Source organism: Carcharodon carcharias, chromosome 1 (assembly GCF_017639515.1).
Source record: "Carcharodon carcharias isolate sCarCar2 chromosome 1, sCarCar2.pri, whole genome shotgun sequence".
NCBI classification, from domain to species: Eukaryota; Metazoa; Chordata; class Chondrichthyes; order Lamniformes; family Lamnidae; genus Carcharodon; species Carcharodon carcharias.
Genome location: NC_054467.1, coordinates 74,828,961 through 74,853,575, shown reverse-complemented (window position 1 = coordinate 74,853,575; position 24,615 = coordinate 74,828,961). Strand labels below are relative to the sequence as shown.

The 24,615-nt window shown below is 42.8% G+C and overlaps 1 protein-coding gene across 1 annotated transcript in view; it reads right to left on the bottom strand.

Moving 5' to 3' along the window:
* ablim2 (actin binding LIM protein family, member 2) overlaps nt 1–5,937 on the bottom strand; it is a 502,624-nt gene extending 496,687 nt beyond the window's left edge. The window contains exon 1 of the mRNA XM_041204527.1: nt 5,843–5,937. Within this exon, the coding sequence (XP_041060461.1) occupies nt 5,843–5,855 (13 nt within the window). The 5' untranslated portion in view covers nt 5,856–5,937. The remainder of the gene's footprint in view (nt 1–5,842) is intronic.
* Nucleotides 5,938–24,615: the final 18,678 nt, after the last annotated feature.

Genomic DNA, 24,615 nt, shown 5'->3' with positions numbered 1-24,615 from the left:
CCCCACTGAACCCTCTTATCCCGCCTGTGGATGAGGTTTATACAAATATGTCCTACCCGCCAGCCTGTTGTGGCCGTGCGGCAACAGAAAGATTGCACGGGTGCCAAAAACTTGGCACCAATTGGTGAGTCAAGGGCCTTAAGTAGCCCGTTAATTAATGGCCGGTGAGCAGCGGATATCATCGCACACCTGCCCAACGAAATATAGCAATGGCGCACGGTGACAACAGGACGCTCGCACGTCACCACACGTCATTTTACACGCGGACATGCTGGACCCGCCCCTGCATGCCAACAGGAAAATTCTGCCCAATGTGTTCCACCTTAAAACATCTTGTACAATCCAGTACCTATGTGGATATCAGTAGTCAAATTAGAGTCTTGAACCAGCAACTGACAACTGAAAAGCTTACTTAAAGAAACAAAACAGCATTTTCATTACGTAAACAGATGTCTTAATAATGGCACCATAATTCTTTAAACCTAAATAACCTAAATAGCATGTCTGAAGTTTGGCTATGAATCCTTCTTATTCTTTTCAGAACTATAATAGAGTTTAAACATAAAATTCACTATAAAAAAACCCTCTCCTCAAGGATAACACTGAGTGAACTCTTCAATAATACTATTAATGAAAAGATTATTGAAAAACGATTATCATGGCGATGTGATTACACTGGGCATTTTTCCCCAATAGTTTAAGTAGTTTTACTTGGAAATGCTGTTTTTGGTCATTGCCTTTGTCCCTTCAGGCACAGTACGTTTGGTCAGTTCCCCAGGCAGCAACAGGTGCACAGGGGTCTGGATCTCCCAGGAGCTGATGGTGTTGTGCTTGTTGTCAGGGGCCAGGCGGGAAGTGTCACCTACAAAGCACTCAAAAATATCGTTCACAAATGAGTTCATGATGCTCATCGCTTTGGAGGAGATGCTGGTGTCAGTGTGAGCCTGCTTCATCACTTTGTAGATGTAGATGGAATAACTTTCCTTCCTGGATCTTTCCGCTTTTTGCCACCTTTCTCCTGGGCTTTCTTGGTCCCCTTTTTGGAAACTGCCACTTTCTTGTTGTCAACGGTGGTCACAGCAAAGTGCAGACACACTGATTACATTGGAGCTGCGATACATTGCAGCACAAATTGATCAGGTGTAGGATTCTGTTCATAATTCCCTAGGCAAGTTTTCAAACTCAGCCATGCCATGTCACTGAAGGAAGATACAAAATTTCTCCACAAAGACAACAATCAGACGGTCAGTTACCTTGCATTGCTTTCATGCACCTTAGTACTATTAGTTACAAAATTGCAATGGGGAAGCCTAGTAGTTAATAGGCTATGTAGTGGTGAACATGTTTGGGCAGGTGATTTGTTTGCATCAAGATTTTTGGGTTTGAGGGTAGAAATTCCTAGTTGTAAATTTTTTCTAATACCAGTTTTAATTTTCTTACCGGCTATCTTAGTTATACTTTGATCTTTGGGCCTTTGAAAGAACTGTATTGTCTTTAAAAAGTGTCCTACAATGATGCAAATTTTAAGTGGTCAAGATATCCAATATCGGTTAGAGGGTGCTGTGTATTTTGTAATTACTATAAGGTATAAAACTGATAACAAAAAATTCAAAAAGCATCTGTGAATGTTCCTATTTGAGACCATGGAGCTTTTATTTCTCAAGGCATATTTGCAAAACAAATGAATTTCATTCCAGGAGTGCTGTAATAATGGAGTGCATGGGGGAGCCTTGAGTTATTTGAATTGTGCCAAGACCTGATGATTGAAGTAATCACCCACTAATGGCAAAAGAGAACAAAAGGTTATAAAACAAAATGAAGGCTCATGGGATTGGGAGTAATATATTAGCATAGATTGAGGATTGGTTAACAGACAAAAAAAGAGAATTGGAATAAACTGCTGTTTTAGCAGGCTGTTATGGAAGGGATGAGGGAGCCAGTTAGCCTAATTGGCTAGATCACCATCATGTGGATCAGATTAATGCCAACAGCACAGGGTTTGGTCCCTGTTCCCTCTGAGGCAAACATGGGGTACTGCCTCTGCACCCTACCTGTAATTAAAAAAAAGAGCATTTTGCCAGGGTTAGGTGAAAAAGTGCCAAGGACCTGCCTTCAGGCACAGAACTCAAGAAGAGTTGAATGGATACTGCAAGGATCAGTGCTTGGGCCTCAGTTACTTGCAATTTACATCAATGATTTAGATGAAGTCACTGGATGCAGTGTACCTAAGTTGGCTGATGATACAAAAGTTATGTGGGAAAGTAAACTATGAGGAATATGCTAAGAGGCTTCAAAAGGATTTAGACAGGTTGAACGAGTGGGCAGAAACATAGGAGATGGAATATAATGTGGATAAATGCAAAATAATATGCTTTGATAAAAAAAATTTAAAAAAAAGATTTTTTAAATGGTGAGAGACTGGAAATATTGGTATTCACAGGGATCTGGATGTTCTTGTACACGAATCACAGAAAGTCAACATGCAGGTGTAGCCAGCAATTAGGAAAGCAAATTGTATATTAGCCGCTATTAAAAATTGGTTAGGATATGAGACATATACTCCTGCTCTTAATTCTTGTGTTCTTGTGTGACAAGCTGGGCTGAATGGTCTGCTTCTGTATTGGAGACTCCATAACTTTCTGTGCGCATGGGAACGACTGCTATGAGTTAGGCCATTTTATCACAGGCTGCCATCCTTATGGAGGGGTTCAAGGCATCCAGGAGATTTTTTTTAAAACAGAAGGAAACTGTTCAGCTCATGATGCCAATGATGATACAAGCTCCTTCACTGGGGCTACGTACTCGAGAATGAGTGACATTTTTCAATACCTCAAGATATCCCAAGGCTCTTTACCCAGCCAATTTTCACAGAGCAAGCTCCTACAATCAGCAATGAGATCATTTTTGTGATATTGTTGAGAGACAAATGTTGGCTAGGACACCAAGGAGATCTTCCAAGCTCTTTTTTGAAATACATTCACCAGATAGCACAGAATGATTCTTGGTCATGCAACAGTGCTGTACTCCCTCAGAACTGCACTGAACTGTCAGCCTTAATTTTGTACTCAGGTCTCTGGATTAAACACATGATTTCTAACACAGCAGCAGGAGTTCCACATATGGAGCCACAGACGACATTTCCTTGCTACCTCCCTGTATCTTTTAACAACTTTATTCAAATGTTTATCACGTTCCCTATAAATGCTATGATTGACAACATCTGGCTTTTAAATCAAAGTCAATTTATTCAAAAAAGTCACAAAGAATCTTTAAATATGATAAATTATCCAATTTGAAAAACATTTAAAAGCTCATGAATATCAACATTTAATTCCCAGTTATTTTAATATTAATATAAATATTATTTAATGCAAATGGGAGATTATGCTACATCCATTTTTGATTACATCTCTGTGAAGTGTCTTGAGATTTGTTTTTACAATAAAGGATAACAGCAACTTGAATTTATAAAGTGCCTTTAACATAATAGCAGTTATAACAGTTAAATCATTCAGCCAAACGTCTCAAAAATGTTTACTACCTGATTACTTTTGCAAAGAGACAGTAAAATATCCACCTGTTGTCATTTTACCTGTTGACATTGAACTTTACAATACAGATAAAACCCTTCTCATGCAGTTATATCATCACTTGTACACAGAAAACGTGAGATAATACAAAAAACAACATTCAATAAACTGTTACAGGCATATACTCTCTAATATACAATTACTCTCTAAAGGCAGAACCCAAATTTTAAAAAACTGTTAAAAATAATCATGAAAAGCATTTTGGGATTGATCAGTCTGCAAAGGGAGTTTTTCTGTACATTTTCTGATTTCATCAGCCACCAATATGGACTCAGGCTGCTCTCTGAAGAACATAACACTCAGTAAGACAGACTGAAGTTACGTTGTCACTAGCACCTTGCTGCAGATTACCCTGAACTTGGTAACAAAGGAACACTATACATATTCGTTGGAATCATGCATAGACTTATGTTGCTTTTAACATCAGAAGAAAGTGGGAAGTTTGAATTGTGTTTTCTTCTTGCATTAAAGCATCTAAGAATAAGCTTACAAAGTTTCTTTGACGTCCATTAGCTGAGTACTTTCAAAAGCAATAAGAAGACATATTTTATGTTATTCCTCCCCTTATGCAAAGTTAAAATGTCATGTTTGAGGTTTTCTTACAGCTCCTGTTTTAGTAAGCTTGGAGGCTAGAGCGCCAAGATATATTGCTTGATATACATCTGAAACTACTCCACATCAATATGAAAAAGGCAATTTCATCAAGCATTGAAGACCCTGAATACACAATCTCAGTTGACCAAATAAAAAATAAAAAGTAGAGCAGTGGAGTTGCCTTCAGGTTGCATTTTATCAGCACAATTCACCCAGAATCATCCAAAACTGGCATATTAAAAAAAATCAAAGAATTTCAAATGCAAGTTACAGCCAGCACAAATCGAGTTTCCACAATCTTTTACATAGGTCTGAAAAGCATCATTTGGATGCCAGCCCCGCCCATTAATTTGGCTACGCCCCAGATTGAATTAATGCACAGGGCAAGTTTCTGCCAATTGCACCCACTTGCATCCTTTTGAAGTTTCTCAAATTCAGCTTGTATATCAGTGCAAAAGTTTTTAAATAGAAATAAAAGTACTTACTAAGAAACTGACTGGTATACACCAATGAAACTAATAAATTGTTCTTTTTTTAAGAAGTAATTTTCAATAATTTAAAATTAGGTTGGTCATAGGCATTGGACGATGCATGCTTATTTTATAATAAACCCATTTCCATCTGTATTAATAAAATTGCACCAAATTATTCTCAAATACATCTAGATATATATTGTACTGCATGGAGAAAAATAAATACTTATGTTCTAAAATGCTAACCAATTGCACTGGTTCATGGAAGATTTTACATTAGTGATTATGCAAATAAGTTTGAACAGAAACTTGAACCATAACTTCACTTCAGAAAACAGCACAATTTGTGCCCAGATTACTGACTGTGCACAAAGCAGAAACTCTATCCCTCAGAATCTGTTTCTGAATTAACATTCTCCTATCTGAGAGGCATCTGGTTATAGATGCGCAAAGTTGTCATGTAATGAATACACCATCTTTGTAACAGCAGTATTAATTCTTAATGTGGTGTGAAAGGGAGGGATTTATTTAGCAGACACATGTTAAAGCTCAACTCATGTTAGATGTGTCAACGTCTAAAACTAGTCACTGTGCATATTGTATTGCTATGTTCCTATCTATATTTAGATTGAATCAAACTATCACAGTGGTCTAGAATGACACTCCAAGAATTACCAATATGCGGTTTTTAACAAAGAAACAAACTATAGGGGTGGGGCCAAACAGAGTGCAATGTAGCGCACACCCACCCACACAGAATTCTAGACGAGATGCTGCTTCTGCTGTGGTTTGCAACTGGTCCTTTGCGGGACTGTAACAAGCAAAATGTGCATTTTTTTTTAAAGTGAAACAAACCCGAAACACATCAATCTCTTCAGTACCTTGTGCACTTTCGTTACCTAAAGTACACCTCAGTATTTCCAGTAACTACACTGTAATTTCCCAAGACAACCCATTCCAACCAATTTTTGGTTGCAAAACTGTGAAAAAAATGCCAAGCTAATCACTTGTTTTTACAAAATTTGGCTGCATTAACAGCAGAAGCATTTATTCATGTTAATACGGTATTCCTGCTGTTGACGCCAATGCTATTACAGTACATCCATCTCTATTAAAAATAAACCTACATTATATGTAAAATAAAAATCGCATTAGTAATTATATCTAATAAAGCATTCTACTCACCGCTAGTGCTCATTTCGATTCGATGTTTTGAGACGGCAAACAGACTCAACTTATACTTATAGCTTAATCCTGCGGATAGGGGTGTTGCACACAGATCAACCTGTTGTTACTCAATGCGCAAAAAACAGCATGCGCATATATCTTTTTTTATATAATTTAAAAAAGACACCAGCGTTTGAAATAGGTTCTAATTAAAACTGTTGACGCCAGTACTTCTTTCCCCCACCACTTTTTTTAAAAAAATGAAATGCTACTGTTTCTCCTGGGTTATGTTTGTCGTCCTGCAGAAGCAGCCGGGGGAATGATGAGTGTTAAGCTGCTGTCACTCAGTGGAATGCGGCTCTGGTCCTCGCGCTCTCCTCCTGGGCTCTGTCCCCGAACTCGAGCCGCAGACACCGCCGCAGCGCGAGCTCGGCGCGCGCCCGCACGCGCACGCACTCTCGCGCGCTCTCACACAAACACACACACACACACACACATATACAGCTCCTCACCCGGGCAGTCGCGCGAAATTCAAAAGCCCCGATGCCGCGCGACCCCAAGGAATGACCAAGATAAAAGCAAAATGTTGCGGATGCTGGAAATCTGAAACAAAAACAGAAAATGCTGGAAAAACTTAGCAGGCCTAACGGCATCTGTGGAGACAGAAAAAAGAGTTAACGTTTCCAGTTCATATGACTCTTCCTCAGAGCTAAAGAGAAGTAAAAATGTTTACTTTAATAAAAATGTTTTACCTCTCTAGCTCTGAAGAAGAGTCATACAGACTCGAAACGTTAGCTCTATTTCTCTCTCCACAGGTGCCGTTAGACCCTCGGAGTTTTTCCAGCGTTTTCTCCTGAGTAATGACTGTTCGCTGCAGGCTTGCGGTCTGCACAGTCACAGTTGCAAGAACAAAAACAAAAATACCTGGAAAATCTCAGCAGGTCCGACAGCATCTGTGGAGATTGATACAGTTGACGTTTTGAGTCCGTATGACCCTTCATCAGAACTGAGACATATAGAAATGAGATGAAATATAAGCTGGTAGAAGGGGGTGGGATAGGAGAGTTCGATAGGGGGCCAGTGATAGGTGGAGGCCAAGAAGGGGCTGCCAAAGATGTCATTGACAAAAGGACAAAGGGTTGTTGACGGTAGTGATATTATCTAAAGGATGTGCTAATGGGGACATTAAGGGAAGCAAGCTAGTGGCAGATGGCCCTAGTGTGGGTCGGGTGGGGTGGGGGGAAGGGATCAAAATGGGCTAAAAGGTGGAGATGAAACAATAGCTTGAAATAAATTTAAAAATAGAAAAGAGAAAAATATAGTTGTTAAAAAAAAGATATATTATTGGAAAAGGGGGGGATCAGAAAGGGGTGGGGATGGAGGAAAGAGTTCATGATCTGAAATTGTTGAACTCAATATTAAGTCCAGAAAACTGTAAAGTGCCTAGTTGGAAGATGAGATGCTATTCCTCCAGTTTGCATTGAGCTTCACTGCAACATTGCAGCAGGCCAAAGATGGACATGTGGGCATGAGAGCAGGGTGGTGTGATGAAATGGCAAGCGACAGGGAGGTCTGGGTCATGATTACAGACAGACCGAATGTGTTCCGCAAAGCGGTCACCCAATCTGCGTTTGGTCCTTCCAATGTACAGGAGACCGCATTGGGAGCAGCGAATGCAGTAGACTAAATTGAGGGAAGTGCTGCTTCACTTGAAAGGAGTGTTTGGGCCCTTGGACGGTGAGGAGAGGGGAAGTAAAGGGGCAGATGTTGCACCTTCTGCGGTTGCATGGGAAGGTGCCATGGGAAGGGGTCTTCCTCTCCCTCCCTGAACCATGATGGGACCCCCTTGTCCTCACTTTTCACCCCAGCAGCCTCCGCATTCAAAGGGTCATCCTCCACCATTTCCACCAACTCCAGCATGATGCCACTGCCAAACACATCTTCCCTTCATCCCCCCAGCGGCTTTCTGCAGGAATCATTCCCTCCAGGACACCCTGGTCCACTCCTCCATCACCCTCTACACCTCACCGCCTCCCACGGCACCTTCCCATGCAACCACAGAAGGTGCAACACCTGCCCCTTTACTTCCCCTCTCCTTCACTTGCACTTCCCTCAATTTAGTCTACTGCATTCACTGCTCCCAATGCGGTCACCTCTACATTGGAGAGACCAAACGCAGACTGGGTGACAGCTTTGAGGAACACCTTCGGTCTGTCCGCAAGCATGACCCAGACCTCCCTGTCGCTTGCCATTCAACACAGCACCCTGCTCTCATGCCCACATGTCCATCCTTGGCCTGCTGTAATGTTTCAGTGAAGCTCAACGCAAACTGGAGGAACAGCACCTCATCTTCCGGTTAGGCACTTTACAGTCTTCCGGACTTAATATTGAGTTCAATAATTTCAGATCATGAACTCTCTCCTCCATCCCCACCCCCTTTCCGATCCCCCTTTTTCCAATAACTTATTTTTTTTACAACTATATTTTTTCTTTTCCCTCCTATTTTTAAATTTATTTCGATCTATTGTTAAAGGAGTTACATTAGCTATTTTCCAATCTAATGGAATCTTCCCTGAATCTAGGGAAGTTTGGAAAATTAAAACTAATGCATCAACTATCTCACAAACCACTTCTTTCAAGGACCTTTAGTGAAGTCCATCAGGACCTAGGGATTTGTTATATTGGTATGGATAGAAGATTGGCTCGTTAACAGGAAACACAGGGTGGCCATAAACTGGTCATTTTCTGGTTGGCGGGATGTAATGAGTGGTGCACCACTGAGATCAGTGCTGGGGCCTCAACTTTTTACAATTTATATAAATGACTTGGATGAAGGGACCAAAGGTATGGTTGCTAAATTTGCTGATGACGCAAAGATAGGTAGGAAGTAAGTTGTGAAGAGGACGTAAGGAGGCTACAAAGTGACATAGATAGGTTTAGTGAGTGGGCAAAGATCTGGCAAAAGGAGTATAATGTGGGAAAATGTGAAATTGTCCATCTTGGCAGGAAGAATAAAAAAGAAGCAAATTATCTGAGATTCAGAGGGATCTGTTTGTCCTAGTGCATGAATCAAAAAAGGTTAGTATGCAGGTACTGCAAGTAATTAGGAAAGCTAATACAATGTTATTGTTTATTGTGAGGGGCCTAGGTTACAAAAGTAGGGAGGTTATGCTTCAGTTATACAGGGCACTGGTGAGACAACACCTCGAGTACTATGTACAGTATTGGTCTCCTTATTTAAGGAAAGATGTAAATGCATCAGAAGCAGTTCAGAGAAGATTTACCAGATTAATACCAGCAATTGGCAGATTGTCTTATCATGAATGTTTGTCAGGTTAGGCTTGTATACCCTGGAGTTTAGAAGAGTAAGCAATGGCTTGTTTGAAACCTTTAAGATCCTGATGGGTCTTGACAGCATGGATGTGGAGAGGATGTTCCCTCTTGTGGGAGAATCTAGAACTAGGGTTCATGGTTTAAAAATAAGAGGTTGCTCATTTAAGACAGAGATAAGAAGAAATTATTTCTCCCAGAGCACCTTGAGTGTTTGGCACTTGCTTCCTCAAAAGGCAGTGGAAGCAGAGTCTTTGAAAACTTTTAAGGCAAAGCTAGATAGATCCTTGATTAACAAGGGGGGGGGGTGGTGAATGGTTGTTGGTGGTGGGCAGGAATGTGAAGTTGAGGTTACAACAAGATCAGCCGTGATCTTATTAACATGGTGGAGCGGGCTCAGGGGGCCGAGTAGCCTACTCTTACTCCTAATTTATATATTCATATATATGTATGTAAGTTCGTACTGTTCGTGATTTCTCAGATACTGAAGCAGTCCATGTACAACTGCATGAAGACCCAGACAATATTCAGGCTTAGGCTGATCAGTGGCATGTAACATTTACACCACATAACTGCTGGGCAATGACCATCTCCAACAAGAAAGAATTCAACCATCTTCCCTTGACATTCAATGGTAATACCATCACTGAATCCCCCACTATCAATATCCTGGGGATTGTCATTGACCAGAAACTGACCAGCCATGTGGATACTGTGGCTACAGGAGTTGGGAATTCTGCAGAGAATAACTCACGTCCTGACTCCCCAAAGCCTGTCCACCATCTGCAAGGCACAATTTAGGAGAGTGTTGGAATACCCTCCACTTGCCTAGATGGATACAGTTCCAACACTATTCAAGAAGCTTGACACCATTCAGGACAAAGCAGCCCGCTTGCCGGCACTCCAACCATCACCTTAAACATTCACTCCCTCCACCACTGATGCACAGTGGCAGCATATGTAACATTTACAAGTGCACTGCAACAACTTCAACAGCACCTCCCAAACCAACAACTTCTACCACCTAGGACAAGGGCAGCAGATGCATGGGAACACCACCACCTACAAGTTCCCCTCCAAGACTACATCATCTGAATTGAAACTATATCGCCATTCCTTCGCTGTTGCTGGGTCAACATTCTGAAACTCCCTTCTTAACAATACTGTGGGTATATGGACTGTAGTGGTTCAAGAAGGCATCTCAAGGGCAATTAGGAATGGGCAATAAATGCTGGCCTAGCCAATGATGCCCATGTCTGTGAATGAATAAATTTTTAAAAAGTTACTGAGCTATTACTCCTCTGTCAGGGCTGCATCTTTAGGTGAGATGTTAAACTGAGGCCCACCTGTCTTTGCAGGTGGACATAAAAGATCCCAGCGCGTTATTTCAAGGAGGACCTGAGGAGTTCCCCCTGATGGCCTGGTCAAATATTTGTCACAAATCTACATTTTCACTTGTACTCTATCCTTACTGTCATTTACTGATTGGGGTAAATACACAGACCCACTGAAAATCTGTCCCCAGGCAGTGATAATCTAGGAAGATTAATCTCTCACACCCTACATGTTCATCCCTGACCCAGCATCACTGGTGAGCCCTCATAGGCAGCATGAAGCTACTTGAAAACCGTGGAGCATCAGCCTGATACTCTGCAGATTGACTTAGCTGCTAAATGCAAATCGCTGCCATAGGTGTGCAGGGTCTTGAAAACCCCATCTGATAACGCAGACAAATAACTGTTGGTTCTGGGAGAGTCATGCCCAATATCCCAATAATTAGTGATAAGTACCCACACTGCTTGGGTAAATCCTGCCCAATAACACCCATAGTCATTGATAATTACCTGCAGAGTCTAAGAAGTCCTGTCCATTGATAATCTGCAATAGCCTGAATATTTGACATTTGCCTTTGTCCAGTATCTTAACAACATTGAGGAAATGGTTTGATTTTAAGATCCCAGCTTTTATTCATAAATAATAACTTACAGGAATGTCAGTAAATGATGAACTGAACCATAATGCTTGAATAAGGTCACACAAGGTAACATATTGTTTTAAGAATAGTGTTCTGTATAAGACACAATAATTGTGGGCAATTTTAATCTTTACATAGATTGGACAAATCAAATTGGCAAAGATATTCTTGAGAATGAGATCACAGAGTGTTTTTGGAACAGTTTCTTGGAACAATACATTCTGGAACCAAATAGGGAACAGGTTATTTTAAACCTAGTAATGTGCAGTGAGAAAGAATTAATTAATTATTTCATAGTAAAGGATCCTCTAGGCAAGAGTAATCATAGCATTACTGAATTTTACATTAAGTTTGAGGGTGAGAAATCTTGGTCTGAAACTTATTTCTTAACTTTAAATAAAGGCCATTACAGGGATAATGGGGTCAGGCAGGAAACTGGAGTTATGACCACAAGCAAATCAACCATGATGTTATTGAATGGCAGAGCTGGCCCAACGGGCCAAATGATCGACTCCTGCTCTTATTTCCTATGTTCTTATGTTGCAAATTGCTGAAATAATGGCACATCAGAACTGTATTCCATTTCCTAATAGCCTTGAATGTATTTCTCTACATGTATTTATTGCTATTCTCTACATCTCTGTGGAGGGAACTCAGCTTCGCTGACCTGTGCTTGACTTGCGAAGGAAGGTCACTGCAATATTGATCTGATACTTTGTAGAAATATTTGAGATGCAATCTGATAATGGGATTACTTGTTGGTTACTTAAAGCATCACTCTCCTTAAAATGTGTTATTTCTGTGATGAATGTACAATGAAAAAGGTTGAGATCTACAACAAAGTTCCTGGCAATCATTCTAGCCCATCAGCAGTACTGAGTGACTAGTCTTATCGGTGTTCAGACTTCAGGTAACATTAGTTGACTGTAACAGCCTAAGAATAGAAGGGGTTCATCAGAGATTCCTGCAGCTAAGCTGAAATGAATTCATGAAATTTATTAATGTAGTAATGAACCAGAAAGGAGATAGGATTCTTTGGCACAGTGAGCTGTAACAATCGAAATTGCACAGCTTAAAAGGATTCCAGCAACTGATTCAATTGTGAAAGGGATTGGATGAATAATTGAAGGAGAAAAAAAATTGCAGGACTATGGAGGAAGACCAGGGTAGAGGATCTAGTTGGATAGCTCTTTCAAAGAGCTGACACAAAAACAATGTATTAAATGGCCTCCTTCTGTACTGTTAGATTCTATGACCATCACTAAAAAAAAAAAATTATTATATTGCTGTTTGTGGAACCTGTACTGCAACATTCTCTGATCTGTTCACACAGCTGAAGTAATGCTTCCTTGTGCCAATAACCTCATCTAGATCTGAAAATGTTTGTCAGTGGAAAAGATATTTATATAGTGCCTTTCACAACCTATGGACATCCAAATGTGTTTTATAACTGATTTACTGCTTTTGAAGTTTAGTCACTGTTGTAATGGAGGAAACACTGCAACCAATCTACACATAGCAAGCTCCCACAAACTGCAATGAAATAATGACCAGTTAAACTACTATAGTGATAAATATTGTCCAGGAAAGCTCCTCTGATCTTCTGCAAAATAATGCCATGGGATCATTTTCATCTACCTGAGAAAGCAGATAGGCCTCAGTTTAGCATCTCATCCAAAAGGCAGCATCTCCACCTATTCAGAACTCCCTCAGGACTGTACTGGAGTGTCAGCCTGGATCATGTTCTCAAGTCTTTAGTGTGGGGCTTGAACCCACAACTTTCCGACTTAAAGGCAAGAATACTATGCACTGAGATATGTTTGACGCTAAGGTTGGAATTCTCCCATCTCACCCATGGCAGGTTTCGTGGCGGGCGGGAGCAGAGAATCTATCAGCAGGCAAAAAGTTGAAAATCCGCCATCATAAAAACAAGCTGCAATTCTCCAGCAGTGTGTTCATGGCGGGTCAACTATCCCACCAACTACTGCCGCAAATTCCATTTGCATTAGTCTGTCATGAATGCTCGTTAAAACAGCTGCTCACCAAAACCTTGCCACGCCTTCCAATCTTCCGTCACACCAGCAGGAAATAATGTCAGCTTCAAACCCGTTTGAAAAGTCGGGGGGTGGGGGCGGTGCATAAGTCGGGCTTCAGTTTGCTCATAACTTCGAGGTGTGTGGAACATATCAGCCATAGCGCTCTGCCGGTCTCTTTGCGATGAATGGCACTCTGTTGGGGCTGTAGGGTCGGACTGCTTCTTCTCTTTCCTTTTATTGTCCCGAGGAACACCACTGAGCTGTGGTACTCATGCAGGCCTCCACTTTCAGAGACTAGCACTTCAACCAGGTTTGGGCTGAGGCTAGGGTCGGGTTGAAGAACACGATGGGGGCAATGGGGAGGGAAGGCTGTGGAATGGCAGTCAGGGGGAAGGGTGAATGCTATGTCAACCTTTCTGGGGTCGCCCTCTAACCTCTTGTTGCTGCCAGAGTGAGCAGGATTCTGCTCAGAAATAAAGGAGCAAGACCTCCTTGGAAAGAAAGCCACTTAAAGCCAATGACTTCATTAACACTGTTAAAGGGCTACTCAGAATTCAGTGGCTTCACATTACAGTCGCTGCATCTCAAGAGTAACACACAGGAATGTAGAATTTGAGAATGCTGGCAATAATGAGGGAGATATAGCTGTATCATATATGGCATTCCATCAATGAAGGCCTGTCACATGTTCACTAAACGTGAGGCCAAAGGGCATCCACTCATTGACCATGAGCAACTAATTGGTCATTAATATGCCACTGCAGAGATTGAAGCACAGAGCTAGTTTGGGTCACTCATCTCACTTAAACTTTAGCATCCCACACAGGGCTCAAGATGTTACATATCTGTGGTGCCACCTTGGTCACCTTGATGTGTGTGCTAGTGTCTCAGGGACAAGGCGGCATCAGCTACCATGTAAGTAGGGCAGGAAAAACTATAGACCCTCACAGTTTCCAAATGTGTCATCTTCTGAGCTTCACTTTCTTGCCCCTTGAATCATTAATGTCTTCAATGTTTCCTTTCAGAGAGAAGGCAAAAGCAGATATGGATACAGGGCTCAATGCTGCCTTTGTCAGGGTCCTAATGCAATGGAGGAGGCAAAGAGGGTGAGGGTGGGGTGGAGGCAACACCGCACAGAGATCTAGCAGGAGGGATATGGTCAAGTGAAGCCACAACATGAACAGGAGGGTCAGGAGGACAGACACAGGCAATAGGGGTGACTTGCCAGACCTAAGGTTTTTCATCCAAGAATCTCCGATTTACAAATGAGTGAGAGGCAATGCTGTGCACGTTTGCACTTGTCCCGAGCTCTGGTACACTACATTTGCCACGTTCTTTGTGAAGACCTGACGCCACGTAGAGTTGGAGAGTATCCCCTGCTAATGGCTTTGAAGGTGACTACAGCAATCGATTTCTTCATCTCTGGTTCTTTCCAAAGATCAACAGGCAATCTGTGCAGCGTCTCTCAGTCCACAACAAATCAGTGCATAAAAGAGGTCACAGGTGCCCCTTACAGGAAGGTCCATCATTATGTCAGGTTTGCTCTGGGCGAAGATAGCCAGTCTGCGAGATTCACCAGCTTTGCACCATCTCAGGCTTCCCAAGAGTGCAGGGTGCAATAGACTGCACCCATGTGGCTATACGGGCTCCATGGCAGCAGGCCCTAATATTTATAAACTGTAAGGGCTATCATTCCATCAATGTACAACTGGTGTGTGATCACCAGAAGCACATACTGCATGTTTGTCTATGGTGCCCTGGCAATTGCCATGACTGCTACATCCTGAGTCACTCCCAGGTGCCTGAGATTTTTGAGGGGCCATTACACCTGCATGGTGGCTGCTTGAGGATAGGGGATACCCACTGAAATGCTGGCTGATGACATCAGTGCATTGCCCTCAATTGTTCCGAGGAGAGGTACAATGCTGCTTACAGCTCCACACATTCCCTAATAGAGCAGACAATAGGATTTCTGAAAATGCCTTTCAGGTGCTTGGACCGCTCCGCTCAGGTGGCTCACTCCAATACACTCCCAACAGGGTGTCCCGCATCATCGCGGTGTGTTGCGCCCTTCACAATCTGGCTATGCAAAGAGGTGACCCCCGCCAGAGGATGACCTGGAGGAGGATGAGAGCTCATCAGAGGATGAAGATTTGGAGGCCCAGGAACCTCAGGAGGCTGCTGAAGGTCAGTATCGGCACAAAGGAAGAGGAAGGAAGACTTGATCAATGTGCCAGTGATACGTTAATCGCTGACAGGTTCCAGGAAGAGTAAAGTTAAGTGAGGGAATATGATTACATCTCTCCTGGCCCTCAATGCCATTTTCTTTCAACTCAGGGGATGTCCATCCACTTGCAGCGAGAACAAGTCCCACATTCACACTTACCTCATGAATCGCCAGGCCATGATCTTTGCTTTGGTCCATGGGGCCCTGTGGGTGAGCTCACTCTGGGAACTGAGAATCCGCTTAGGAACAAGATCAATGTGAGAGAAGATTTGAAGTCTTCGCTGCCATCTACTGATGCAAACACTGCTGTGACTGAGATGTGGACATGCTTTGGGGTCATGTCCTGCCATGCATGTCTTTTCTTCTGCCACTGCCACTGAGGAGACACAAATGCCACTAGATTATCAATGCTGATGAGCTGCCCTTGCTCGATGGTGTTCTTTGAGGAAGAAGGGTTAGAAACACTTGCATCACACATTTCCAATAGAGGTTTAAACACATCTCCCTGACATCACACAAGGGTGCAGAGACTGGTTCAACTGAGGTTGTCATCACAAGAATGTGAATCTCACAGTGGGGCATTATCACTGAGTGGGAGAAAGGCTAAGCCTCAAACTAAGAGGATTCCAAAGTACAAAATCGCAACACCTTCAGTTGATAAGAACATTCACATAACCAAATAATGTATTAACAAGAGTGAAATTTATTTTCATGTCTCGCACACCTGTGATCTAAAATTGACATCAATTTTTCTTAACTTTCCTAACTCTAGCGCTATGCCTGGGTGCAGCCCCGACATCTGCAACAGAGGTGGAGGCAGCCTGCTGACTGTTACAGCCTGATGTCTGTGATGACTTTGGCAGACGTCCTCTGGTAGCCCATGGTCTGGAGGGCCCCAGCCTGATAAAGATCCCCTGCTCAGGGGCAGAAGGGCCCTCAGCAGCCTGAGAAGCTGGAATGGATGTGGTCACAGGCAGAGGGGTCTGTGAGCAGCTGCACACCCTTGGAGTGTCCTGAGAGGAGGCCCCTGGGTGTCCAGCTGACGCTCATCCTCCCTGTGGGTGCCCGAGGGTCCCTCCCTGACTCCTGCAGGAGATGGTGGACCTAGAGGAGGGTCATGGTGTCTCGTCCCCATATTGCCTACATCCTGATGGTGCCCACGAGGGTGTGTGGCCATGGAATGCAGGACCAAGCGCAAATCTGGCAAGGCTTGCTGGACCAAGGTCTCCACAGTGGTTGCCAGCCTTCCCATCGTGACCTCAAGGAGCTCTCATGTCGGAGCCACGACATTAGACAGGATGTGGACAGACTCCTCCATCATTTGCTCTAGTCTGCTGAGTTACTGTCGAATCTCTGCCTGCTATTCCATTGCCTGTCATTGCATCTCCAGCATAAATTTGGCAGCCACTTCCAGAGGCACATCATCTGACTTGGACCGTGCAGGTGGCTGGTCTCCAGCAGCCTTCCGAGTGTCAGAGACCTGGGCTGTTCTTGCCTCCGACTGCCGCGGGGACGTGTCAGTGAGCTGTTCCCCAGAAAGTGAATCCGAGCCTAATATACAGCTGTGCCCCATCGACACGTGTATCTCTGAGCTGGTGGAGGGTAAGTGTGAGCGCCGTGATGGTTCTTCCGGAGCTTCCTCCTCGGATGAGGTTCAGGGACTCGTGCTGGTGCTGGACTGGCTTGGGGGCCTCAATCTGCTGGTGCCGAGAAAATAGAAAATAGAGTTTCACATAATGAGCATGAACTAGATACAACTGTGAACATCAAGATTTGATGAAGTGATGGAGTTGTGATCCTTGCTGGGTGGGTGGGAGAAGCCGATCTCCCCTTCCCCACAGGAGCGATCCCTGTCCTCCCCAGCCAGCTTGGATGCAGCCTCCACAAACTCAGTGAGGCAATGATGTTAGCCGACCACCCCCCAGTCTGCGCCTGTTGTGCGCCAGCTTGGCCTGTATGAGAGAGAAAGAAAGGCATGTGATGAGAAGGGATGGAGCAGAGATGCATGGTGCACAGAGATGGTGAGATGCATGTCCCCTGTGTGTGGTGAGCCCTCCCCAGAGAGGCCAGAGGGTGGAGTGTGAGCAACATGATAGATGGGATGGTTGTGAAGTGAATGTCTCTGTGAGAGAAGGCCTCCACTAATGGTTGCGTAAGACCACAGGTGAGTGTAGCCATTTGAGTGCTTGATTCCATGATGAGAGTTTGATGTCGGCAATGTTGAAGGATGACTTACCCTGGCAGAGTGGATGAGACCATTCGTCCTCTTCCTGCACTGGGCAGCACTCCGGGCGTGGGTGCCAGCCGTGCTGACCTGCTCTGCGACAGTCTCCCAGGCCAGAGAGGTGAGGCTGCTATGCTTCCTGCAGCCATTGTTGGGGTAGAGCACTTGCCTATGCACCTGTGTCCCTTTGATCAAGACCTTGAGGGCCTGGTGCATGGAGTGGGGTGCTGCCTTGTTCTTCAGGCTCTTGGCCTTCCTCTTCTAGCTGTCAGACATCTCTGGTGGGCTGGAGAGAGTGAGATTGTGTTTTGGATTGGCCTTTAAAAATGGCACTCGGGCCTGTGAACACGCCAGCTGACAGTAGCCGCACCAGTCAAGTTGTCAAGTGATTCAAACTGATACACGCCTTTGTATAATTAATGAGGCTCCAAGCGCAGAATCAGGCCCAAGTTCCCACCATTCCGGTCGGCAGGCTGGGCGCTGGCGAAACCGCCTGCCATTGCACTCAGTCTCATTTATAGACAATTCAACCCTAAGGACGGGTGCAAGCGGCCATCCCTGGTATCCCTTCATTAATCCTTGTCTTCCTTCAAAGAAGTCAAGGATAGAGGAACATAAATGTTGTACGCATTTTCAAACAATTTTTAGAATTTCATCAGATCAGCTTGACAAAATTGTTTTTTCACATTGTGTTTATAGGATTATATGGACATAAGGCACAGAAACAGACCATTTGACTGAAACAGTTCATGCTGGTGTTTGTTTATGCTCCACTCAAGCCTCCTTCCATCTTTCCTCATCTAAATCTATCAACAACTTGATTGATCTTTAATGTCCAAATTATGCGGGCAGGCTAACCATGCAGCACAATCCCGCATAAAACTCTGGAAGTTGAAGTTCATTGTCATGAACTTGATCATGGAAATGAGGTCTGGCAGATTTCATGTTGCAGCACTTTATGCTGACTTCAAAAAGTTGGGCAAAAATAACTTGATGCACAAATCCAGCAGAAAGCCAGCATTGTTTTCAATTTCCCAAGATCACATGGCTAAATTGTGTCAGCAGGAATGATCCTACAGACTAAAAATGTTACAAAGAGCAATTTCTCTTTGGATTTGCTCTTACTTGTATGTCTCTGGTGTGCTCTTTTTTGACATTTCTTGCATGACTTTCACATTCTCTGACTTCAGAAGCATGTCTTTTCTGTTCTCTCAGTTACTTTCTTTCTGTTTTCTTCCAGCCTCATTGCTTCTTTGTGCAGCTATCATTTATTACCTATATTTTTTTTTCTGCCATACTAGTTTTCTGGTTTTTTTTTGTTGTCACTTTTCTCAGTTTCTTTGTCTTCATGCCTAACTTCAGTGTCATCAATGATGCATCGTGTAAATAAAAATGAATGATTTTTTTAAGAATAGGTTAGAAGCAGCAGCAAAGCAAAACCCTAAATGAAATGTTGATTTACAATTCTTGTACCTCCTTCTGGGGAACATCATAGATTAATAAAACATTTTGAATGGATTCCTTTTGAAGTATCCACTTGAAATTAGCAGTGTGAAGTACTTATTTTTGTCAAATCATTCTACAAATCGATGTAGAAATAGATAATGGTGATGTTAACATGGCTTGGAAATCATAGTACATTTGATGTTTACAGTTAAGTTGTTTTCTCTGACTTAGCAGTAGTAGGATTAGAAAAACTAATAGTATGGATTGAGTGTCTTTTAATTAGAGAGTGCTGTGCTGCCTAAACTGTAGGGTTTGTTCAAATATGGACAACTATTTTGCTCAACATTAAAAAGATACAAAAAGATAGCAAGGGTGAAATTGGGCTGGGTAACATCCATTTTTGGGCACTACAAGGTCCCTTAAGCACCCAAGATTGTTTCCGCGCTGCGTGTATGCACTTCCAATGGAAAGTGTGCCACATCCACACCCCATATTTCGCAAAGCATGCACATATCTAATAGCCACCGGCAGGGCATGCAGATCATGATGTCAATCAGTGTGCAATGCTGATCTGACAACAGCACTGCATATTGGAGCTCCACTCTCCAGCCTACATCCTCTCTTAAACTCACATACTGAATACGATGTTACATGCAATGAAAGGCCACCCTGCCCCCGCAACCCTCCATCAATGCTATTTAAAGGAATCACCAACTACTTACATGCAAGTTGCTGATTTATTTCCCCCAGCTGTTGCTACAATTCTAACAGCTTTGGCATTTTCTATAGTTGGTCAGAGTTTCAATAGTGTACACTGTTAAAGTACTTTTCGTAGAATAAGGACCTGACACATACAGGGTTAATGTGAGTCTGAGTAAGGTAGTGCCCACACAATGATGTAAGAAGGCACATGACCCAGATTTAGGTTCAGTGTGGTGTTGAACAGGGATGTGTTAAGACCTAGACATGGAGAAAGCTCCTTACCTGAACCCTTTACTGTATATATGTATATAGTTACAAGTAGTTAATAAAGTCTTGCTGTTAACATACAGAAGACTATGAAAACTTCTTTAGCAGACACATTCTGTAACCAACATCATGCCAATATGGTGTCAGAACAGGATCAAAAACCCTCAACCTTACAAAAATGCCGAAAGATGAAGAAAAGGATAACCCTCAACAGAAATTCTGACCTTAAAGAAGCTCTGAAGATGCTGAAAAAATATGCCAGAAAAAGCTCAAGAGAAAAGAGCCTGGAAGCTAAAGGCAGAGTTTTTACTGCAGTAGAAGGCTCTATTGAATCTCCCTTGGAAATCCAGTTTCAGCACACAGAGTCCAGGGCCTGCAAGGATGACCTGAATCAAGCTGCAGTTAGCCCTGAGAACCCTTTTTACTAATCCAGGCTCAGAAAGTTTGAACAAAACCTATTGCTAAACCTGATCTCTGACTCCAAGCCTCAATACATGGCCTCCAAGTTTGAAAAAGGAAAAAAAAATTACTCAGCCTCTTGGCAATGTTGCAACTGTCTGATTCGTAAATCAGCAAGCCTATGTTGAATTTGAATGCCTCGCCACTCACAATGGTAAATTGCTGTACAAAACAAGTCAGCAGACAGCTAACCCGTGCAGCTTGCTAGAGCTGGCAAGTATGACAAATCCTTTGTTCTGCAGCACGCAACGATATCATCTTGAAAGCCTATAAGCTCCTAAAGCTGTAGTCACACTTTAAATATCTTTATAATGGATCAAAGATCCAATTTACCAGGCCAAAACAAAAATACCTGGAAAAACTCAGCAGGTCTGACAGCTTCCATGGAGAGGAACACAGTTAACGTTTCCAGTCCGAATGACACTTCATCAGAGTCACTCGGACTTGAAACGTTAACTGTATTTTTTCTGCAAATGCTGTCAGACCTGCTGAGTTTTTCCAGGTATTTTTGGTTTTGTTTTGGATTTCCAGCATCCACAGTTTTTTGCTTTTATCCAATTTACCAGATTGGGTTGGGCCAACCCAAGGGCCAAATCCAACAGGACATTTGGCATCCTTGAGAAGTGACTTTTCACATTACTTGAGTACATCAGGTCTCAGTAGAAAATCAGAGGAAGAAAAGATTATTGCTTTTTTTCACTGGTTTTGTGATCTTGCAAATCACGTTGTCCTGATGCAGGGCATTGATGAGTCCGCAATCAGCCCCCAGCAACTATTAACAGCTTTGATGACTATTTTAATCTTCAAGCTGAGGAGAGGCACAGAAAACACACAGCAAAGTGATGATAGGGTAAAAGGCGGTACCTGAACAAACCACATGAGGGCACCAGAGAGGCACAGAATGCTCCTGAAGCCCTTGTAATATATCTTTAGGGGAAGCCTGAGTCAGAAGTCCCAAACTAATTCCTTTTCGATGACTCAGACATTTCTAGAACTGCACCAGCAGCTGGCAGTGAATGACAAGGAAAAGCCCTGTGGCAGGGAGAGCAAGAAAAAAACAGAAGTACAATCAAAGAATGTTTGTATCAGAGCCATTTTAGAAGGACTCAACTTGAACTACAGCCGGACATGACAGCAGGCAAGAAATGTACTCAAAGAAGTCATTGCCTTGAAAGGCATTTTGAGGGATCAATAAGTGCCCCAGGAAAAACATGGGGAGTTAAAAAAGATGTTGAATGCTATTTCACAAAAAAGCTGTGTTGGAGCTCTCAGTAGTGACAAAGTAGTGACTGTAATGCTGAGTGAGAAGACAAGAGTTGAACAAGAAAATAAAATGTTAGAAGAACAACTAATTGTCCTTCAAGATCAAATTCAAACACAGTGCACAGCTTCAGCAACATTATGGAATAAATACTACCTCAAGCAGCAGAATGGCAGAGGAGCAGAACAAACTCAAGGAGACTCTGGTAAATTACAAGAAAACTCAAGATGAAATAATTGAGGCTAGCAATGAAAAGGAAAACCTGTTGAACGACTTTCACATGCTACAAGGATTCCTCAGGTCAGAGTTTGTTCCTCTGAAACATACAAAGTGAAACAAAATGAATTTAATGTCACTCTGAAAGAACTGATGAACCAGTTTTCAGAGAAGATTCAGGAATGTTCACTGTTCCAGGAGGAAACCGAAAGGTACGAGAAAGGGACTGCATACTGAAGGAACCAGGTGCACTATTGGAAGAACCTTGGAAAGACATTACATTTCCAAAGAGATACACAAAGAGATGAAAATCATGAACATAGAATGGCAAGCAAAGGTAGAAGATCTCACTAAAGGGCATGAGGTATTCCAAAAACAATTGGCAAAAGTGCTATTACAGAATGTGAGCTTGAAGGGTAGCACAAAGGAATTATAGTCTGCCAAGGAAAAACTGATCAGTGTTGCAAATCAACTTTCACGTACAGAAGATGAGCTGTTAAGGAAAAACGAGAACTGGTGAGAACACTGGGGTGTTGCTCACAGGATGTAGAACACTTGATAGAGGACTTGAAATGCCTAAACAATGAACTTGTACAAGCAGTCAACAAAGATAGGTCTTCAATTAAAACTTGATGAGCTTCAAGCATCAGTTGCTTCTGGTAAACACTGTGACAAATGCCTGGAACTATTGAGGTATGGCAGCAAACAGATCTTTGAGCTGATGTACATCATCCATAACCAGCCTTTCTCTCTCCTGAGCAGGGATTTCGGCATAAACCTGGATTTCCTCCAGACAGCAGAGGAAGTCAAGGCTCCCAATGTAATTAGCCAGCTAGAACAGCATGATCCTGAGTACTCAAACACTTAAAAGTATTCAGACTCTGATCTCTCTTTTCTCTTTGCATTATCATTCCAGGTCCTGGAAAGTCCCCAATAGTCATACCAAACTACCACCCATGAGATTACCCTGATGCCTTCACTGGAAGTGGCACCAGAGAATGATCAGCAGTCTGAGAAGCCTCTACCTCCAAATATTACAGCTAGAAGACACAGGACCACTGTGCACACACTGCAACTTCCAGCCAGCATACCATAACCACAAGGGATGCTGGAACCTGATAGCAGTCTCTCACCGTCAATAACAAAAAGCAGAGGTGAGCGTACCACTAAACTTTCTTCTCTTCACAGGAACATTCTTCCTCAGCCTCAGAGAGCTCTGAGATGACCCACACAGAGAAAGAAGGAAAAACAGCACCAAGGAGATCAATACCATGTTGTCCACCCCACAAGAAATGATCGAGAGTAACAGCAACCATGGATCAATGTAACAGCTGAACCGACCAGGCGTGGTGCAACATAAAGCAATGGATGAAAAGAAGCATACCCAAATGCCTGTCTAACTTCCAAGCCAACAGCAAGAACCTGAACCAACAGAGCCTACCACTCCACCCACAGTAGTGTGAACAAGATATGGAACGGTTATAAGGCCTCTAGACTGCCTGAACCTCTAACTTCAAAGAATTGAAGGAGAAGATGGGGTAGTGAGAGTGTTGTAACAATGATAATATTGTAAATAGCAAAAATATTGGAGTAACGTTGAGGCAGTAACAACATCATAAATGCATAAGACTAATAACAATGTAAGGCATTAAGTAAACTAGCGTAACTCCTTTTCCATGGGATAATGACTTGGAGGGGAGGTGTAATATAAGGGTATGACATATACAGTTTTAATGTGGGACTGAGTATAATACCACCAATACTATGATGTAAGAAGGCACATGACCCAGACCCAGGGTCAGTGTGGTGTTGAACAAGGGTGTGTTAAGGCCTAGGCATGAAGATGGCTCCTTGCCTGTACCCTTTACTGTATATATGTATTTTATTACAAGTAAAATTAATAAAGACATGCTGTTAACATACAGAAGACTACAAAGACTTCTTCAATAGACATGTTCTGTAACCAACACCACCCCAACACTTTTTTGCTAGCATTAAGGTTTCTGTACAGATCAGTTGCTTCCAGACATGGATGACAACATGGCTGATGACTCTGGTCCACAATCCACACACAGGTGCACAGTAGGCATACAACAAGAGTCAGGGTGCCATATTGAAATCTGATAGAGCAGACCACTGGTAACCAGAAGTAACAATTCTGCTGCCTGGGCCTTTCTGGAAGAGCTTTGTTGTACTCAGCTAAGCAGGTCTCGAGATTTGTCATGATCTGCTGCATGCGGCACAACCTTGTCATCAAGAGGGGCTAGTCCTTGCCACCATTGATCAGACAAGAAGCTGAGCAGCAGGAATATGAAGAGGAGGAAGAAGAGGAAGAGAGGCTACAATCTAGACAGTCTCTTCTGCCCAGCCTCTACACAAACATATAATCAATAAGCAAAGCATTAACCTCAAAACCAGTTCCACACTCCTTACCTTTACTCTGTCACTGATCATCACTTCATCCTCTTTCTTACAATGTCAAAATAAAACCCAACACAAAATACACTTTCCAATCCAAATTTATAAATTAGATCATGCCAGAGGGCATTCAAAAATAAACCAATCATGCTCGTGCATTCTCTTAGTGTCTCTTCCGTGTGCCTTTGCCTGTTGTACTCCCACGAGGTGCTTCCCCAGTGGCTGCAGCA